This window comes from Pristiophorus japonicus, unplaced genomic scaffold, assembly GCF_044704955.1.
Source record: "Pristiophorus japonicus isolate sPriJap1 unplaced genomic scaffold, sPriJap1.hap1 HAP1_SCAFFOLD_375, whole genome shotgun sequence".
Lineage (NCBI taxonomy): Eukaryota > Metazoa > Chordata > Chondrichthyes > Pristiophoridae > Pristiophorus > Pristiophorus japonicus.
Genome location: NW_027253599.1, coordinates 574273 through 580204, shown reverse-complemented (window position 1 = coordinate 580204; position 5932 = coordinate 574273). Strand labels below are relative to the sequence as shown.

The 5932-nt window shown below is 47.1% G+C and overlaps 1 protein-coding gene and 1 long non-coding RNA gene across 2 annotated transcripts; both read right to left on the bottom strand.

Annotated features, from left to right (window-relative positions):
• Positions 1–269: 269 nt before the first annotated feature.
• LOC139250449 (zinc finger protein 271-like) lies at positions 270–1287 on the bottom strand. Its single transcript, XM_070872854.1, has one exon. The coding sequence runs from the start codon at positions 1285–1287 to the stop codon at positions 406–408; it is 882 nt and encodes a 293-aa protein (XP_070728955.1). The 3' UTR covers positions 270–405.
• Positions 1288–1605: 318 nt separating this feature from the next.
• On the bottom strand, positions 1606–3038 carry LOC139250445 (uncharacterized). Its single transcript, XR_011591304.1, has 3 exons — positions 3007–3038; positions 2152–2218; positions 1606–1789 (listed from the first exon to the last, which is right to left on the bottom strand). It is a non-coding gene; the product is annotated as an uncharacterized lncRNA (long non-coding RNA).
• Between the last annotated feature and the right edge of the window lie 2894 nt (positions 3039–5932).

Below are 5932 nucleotides of genomic sequence, written 5' to 3'. Positions count from 1 at the left end.
TTAAGGAGAAGTTTCTCTTTGGAGATCGGATTGCCCATTGAGTTTGATAAACTGATGATAAATTAACAATGCTGCTTTGCCGCGTGACAATAATAGATTATCAGAATATTCCCCATCGGATGAAATTGAATGGCAGACTTGGATATCGTGTAAATCCATCTTTTAAAAAGTTGAGGGAACTCCGTTCTAAGGTAGATTCCATCCAGTTCATAATAAGTCCTCAATCAGCTCGTCTTATCATTGAGATATCAAGGACTAGGCACACGGTGTTTAAAAGAAAGCTGATTTATTTGACATTTACAGAATATCAAACTATAGCCCAGTTACAGGGGTTTTAACATCGACAGAAACAAACTCCAACTGCCAGAATGAACATGGTTCAGTTCCGGAAGCCAACTCATGCAGTCAACTGTGAACTCGCTGGTGTTTCAGGTAGTCGGATGACTGAGTGAATCCCTTCCCACACACAGAGCAGGTGAATGGCCTCTCCCTGGTGTGAATTTGCTGGTGTCTCAAGAGGTCGGATGACACAGCGAATCCCTTCCCACACACGGAGCAAGGGAACGGTCTCTCCTTCGTGTGAACTTGCTTGTTGTGTGCTAGTAGGTTGGATGACACAGCGAATCTCTTCCCACACATGGAGCAAGGGAACGGCCTCTCCCCAGTGTGAATTCGCTGGTGTCTCAGGAAGTCAGATGACCGAGTGAATCCTTTCCCACACTCAGAGCAGGTGAACGGTCTCTCCTTCGTGTGAACTCGCTTGTTGTGTGCCAGCAGGCTGGATAACTGAGTGAATTTCTTCCCACAGAAAGAGCAGCTGAACGGCCTCTCTCCATTGTGAAGTCGCCAGTGTTTCTGGAAAACTGCTAACCGAGCATATCCCTTCCCACAGACGGAACAGGTGAACGGCCTCTCCCCAGTGTGAATTTGCTGGTGTCTCAAGAGGTCGGATGACACAGCGAATCCCTTCCCACACATGGAGCAAGAGAACGGCCTCTCCTTCGTGTGAACTTGCTTGTTGTGTGCCAGCAGGTTGGATGATGCAGCGAATCCCTTCCCACACATTGAGCAAGTGAAAGGCCTCTCCTCAGTGTGAATTCGCTGGTGTCTCAGGAGGTCGGATGACCGAGTGAATCCCTTCCCATATTCAGAGCAGGTGAACGGTCTCTCCTTCATGTGAACTTGCTTGTTGTGTGCCAGCAGGTTGGATGACTGAGTGAATTTCTTTCCAGAGACAGAGCACCTGAATGGCCTCTCCCCAGTGTGAACTTGCTGATGTGTCAACATGGTACCATACTGAATGAAATCCCTCCCACACACCGAGCAGGTGAACGGCCTCTCCCTGGTGTGACTGCGCCGAAGAATTTCCAGCTCAGACGGGTAATTGAGTCCTTTCCCACAGTCCCCACGGTTTCTCCATGGAGCGGGTGTCCTGGTGCCTCTCCAGGTTGGACGATCAGTTGAAGCCTCGTCCACACAGAGAACACATGTACAGTTTCTCCCCGCTGTGAATGGTGCAATGATTTTTCAGGCTGTGTAACTGGCTAAAGCTCTTTCCACAGTCAGTGCACTGGAACACACTCACTCGGTGTCTCTCGGTGTGTCTCGGTGCTTTTCCAGTCACACTGATGTTTGAAATCTTTGCCCACAGACAGAACAGACAAACATTTCTCCTTCCACATTCAAAGGCTGATGATATTCAAGTCCTGATGAATCGAATGACTCTGTCAGATCTTGATGTGATGTTTGGTTTGAGTTTCTCGTCTGTAAATCCTCCCCTTCTAATATCCTGTAAAAGGAGTTTACAAAAGTCATCATTAAGTACATGATAGAAATTCAGAACAGACAATTCTAGTTTCTATACAATGTTCCTTCAAATGCTGGGGATGATTTAACCTAAAACCCAGTTTGTCAATCATTTTCAGTTAAGGACTTAGCGTGTGCTCACACCATCTTTCTCACCATTGATGTTAATAGAGCATCACACCTGCAAACCTGGTTTTAAATTTAAATTCACTCAACAAGTTTATTTAACAGAAGACAAACATGTAAACAGATCATGGCCCAATAATACAGATCTATATTCACAGAAGAAAGTCTGTTATCTAAATCCTCGCGTGAACAAAATAAAGATCCCAAATGCAAGAGTACCGTGAATCCTGTGTTAAAATGTTTCAAATCTTGTCCGGTTCCTTCCTTATTACAGAATTCCCCCTCCCTGTGGGAATAAATATTGGTTAAAAATTAATTGTAAATTTCTAACCGATTCTTACACTCTGAGTTTCAAGCTGACCAGATCCTTCTCTCAGAGAATCTCCAAACAGACTATTTGATTTAAACACAGCTCGCCTCTCATTTAAATCCAGGATTACAATTACTGGGAATTTGAATACACAACCACACAAATTTAAAAGGGCCTGTCAGTGAATTATTCCTCTCTCCAGCCTGTAACCAATGAAATTGTAACACCAAAGCTGAATTTCTGCTTCCGTGCGCCGGGTTAAAAACTTTTAACTGTACATGGGGTTTCCAACCCTGGGACTGTACATGGGGATTCTAACCCTGGGACTATACATGGGGATTCTAACTCTGGGAATGAACATGGGGAGTCCAACCCTGAGATTACATGGGGAATCCAACCCTAGGACTGTACAACGGGAATCAAACCCTGGGACTGTACATGGGGATTCCAACCCTGGGACTGTACATGGGGATTCTAGCTCTGGGAATGAACATGGGGAGCCCAACCCTGAGATTGTACATGGGGAATCCAACCCTGGGACTGTACCTGGGGAATCCAACCCTGGGACTGTACATGGGTATTCCAACCCTGGGACTTCCAACACTGGGACAGTACTTGGGGATTCCAAACCTGGGACTGTACATGGGGATTCCAACCCTGGGACTGCACATGGGGAATCTAACCCTGGGACAGTAAAAAGGGGCCAGCTCTGGGGCTCTTCTGTTAGAATTGTGTGGGATGTAAACCGTAAGCTGGGCACTTACCAACGCCTTCAGGAGAGATGGTGAGAAATCCAACGGTGGAGAATGAATAAAATAAATGAGGAATTGACTTTCACTCCCGGGCACTTGGACAATATACATAGATGACCGAGAAGAGGGGACAGAGTGTACTGCAACAAAATTTGCAGATGACACTAAGATTAGTGGGAAAGCGGGTTGTGTAGAGGACTCAGAGAGGCTGCAAGGAGATTTGGATAGGTTAAGCGAATGGGCTAAGGTTTGGCAGATGAAATACAATGTCGGAAAGTGTGAGGTCATCCACCTTGGGAAAAAAACAGTAAAAGGGAATATTATTTGAATGGGGAGAAATTACAACATGCTGTGGTGCAGAGGGAGCTGGTGGTCCTTGTGCATGAATCCCAAAAGGTTAGTTTGCAGGTGCAGCAGGTAATCAGGAAGGCGAATGGAATGTTGGCCTTCATTGCGAGAGGGATGGAGTACAAAAGCAGGGAGGTCTTGCTGCAACTGTATAAGGTATTGGTAAGGCTGCACCTGGAGTACTGCGTTCAGTTTTGGTCACCTTACTTCAGGAAGGATATACTAGCTTTGGAAGGGGTACAGAGACGATTCACTAGGCTGATTCCAGAAATGAGGGGGTAACCTTATGATGATAGATTGAGTAGACTGGGTCTTTACTCGTTGGAGTTCAGAAGGATGAGGAGTGATCTTATAGAAACATTTAAAATCATGAAAGGGATAGACAAGATAGAGGCAGAGAGGTTGTTTCCATTGGTGGGGGAGACTAGAACTAGGGGCACAGCCTCAAAATACGGAGGAGCCAATTTAAAGCCGAGTTCAGAAAGAATTTCTTCTCCCAGAGGGTTGTGAATCTGTGGAATTCTCTGCCCAAGGAAGCAGTTGAGGCGAGCTCATTGAATGTTTTCAAGTCAAAGATAGATAGATTTTTAACCAATAAGCGAATTAAGGGTGACGGGGAGAGGGCGGGTAAGTGGAGCTGAGTCCACGACCAGATCAGCCATGATCTTATTGAATGGCGGAGCAGGCTCGAGGGGCTAGATGGCCTACTCCTGTTCCTAATTCTTATGTTCTTATGTTCTTATGTCTCAGCGTCCGTGCGACTCCAGTGCTTGCTCTGCGCATGCCCAGCTAACACTGCCCGGGAGATTGACGGCAGCTCCGGATCAATAGGAAGAGCGGGGGCAATACTGGAGGACCAAGCGGGCGGTTGGTCCACCAACCAATCGGAGTCTGAGGGGGCGGGGCTTGCGGCCCGCAATGGGTGGGGCTGAGCCCGGGTCTCCCGCACTGAGCATGCGCGGGTGGAGAAGACGGATGTCAGTCGACCGGATCCTTCGGGAAGGTGGGGGAGGATGTGGACCCGCGGGTGGGCCGGGGGATAATTCACAAACACCCGGTGTAGGCCTCAGGCTCAGAATCAGAGCCCACAGGCCGCGGGTTTGCCCTGCGGTGACAGGCCCGGTTCAGCGGGGTAACTGGCGCAAGCGCAGGCAACTTGGGCAGGAACAATGAGTGGGCGGGGCTTCAGGGACCCAGTGCCCGCGAGATGGAGTAACTTGGGCAACATGCACGTCATCACAACAGTAACCTGGGCAACATGCGCGTCATCACATCACAACACCAATCTGGATTTATATAGCGCCTTCAACCAAGTAAAATATCCAAAGGCACTTCTCAGCAGTGTTATAGAGAATAGTTTGATACTGAGGCGGAGAGATTTAGAATCACAGAAATTTACAGCACAGAAGGAGGCCGTTCAGCCTGTGTCCGTGCCGGCCGACACAGAGGAGTTGGGACCAGTACAAACCAGATGTTGTGCACCTGGGCAGGACCGGAACCAATGTTCTAGGGGGAGTGTTTGCTTGTGCTGTTGGGGAGGAGTTAAACTAATATGGCAGGGGGATGGGAACCTATGCAAGGAGACAGCTGGAAGTAAAATAGGGGCAGAAGCAAAAGGTAGAAAGGAGATAAGGAAAGGTGGAGGGCAGAGAAATCAAAGGCAAAAATCAAAAAGGGCCACATTACAACATAATTCTAAAAGGACAACGTGAGTTAAAAAAAACAAGCCTGAAGGCTCTGTGCCTCAATGCGAGGAGCATTCCTAGTAAGGTGGATGACTTAACTGTGCAGATAGCAGTTAACGGATATGATGTAATTGGCATCACGCAGACATGGCTCCAGGGTGACCAAGGCTGGGAACTCAACATCCAGGGGTATTCAATATTCAGGAAGGATAGACAGAAAGGAAAAGGAGGTGGGGTAACGTTGCTGGTTAAAGAGGAGATTAACGCAATAGTAAGGAAGGACATTAGCTTTGATGATGTGAAGTCTGTTTGGATGGAGCTGCAGAACACCAAAGGGCAGAAAACACTAGTGGGAGTTATGTACAGACCACCAAACAGTGGTCATGAGGTTGGAGATGGCATCGAACAGGAAATTAGGGATGTGTGCAATAAAGATACAGCAGTTATCATGGGTGACTTTAATCTACATATAGATTGGGCTATCCAAACTGGTAGCAATACGGTGGAGGAGGATTTCCTGGAGTGTATTAGGGATGGTTTTCTGGACCAATATATCGAGGAACCACTAGAGGGCTGGTCATCCTAGACTGGGTCTTGTGTAATGAGAGAGGATTAATTAACAAACTTGTTGTGCGAGGCCCCTTGGGGAAGAGTGACCATAATATGGTAGAATTCTTCATTAAGATGGAGAGTGACACAGTTAATTCAGAGACTAGGATCCTGAACTTAAAGAAAGGTAACTTTGATGGTATGAGACGTGAATTGGCTAGGATAGACTGGCGAAAGATACTTAATAGGTTGACGGTGGATAGGCACTGGCAGGCATTTAAAGATCGCATGGATGAACTTCAACAATTGTACATCCCTGTCTGGAGTAAAAATAAAACAGGGAAGGTGGCTCAACC

What these genes read in the sequence shown, in the direction of transcription:
- LOC139250449 (XM_070872854.1), bottom strand. Translation starts at nt 1,287, where the DNA reads ATGTTGACACATCAGCAAGTTCACACTGGGGAGAGGCCATTCAGGTGC.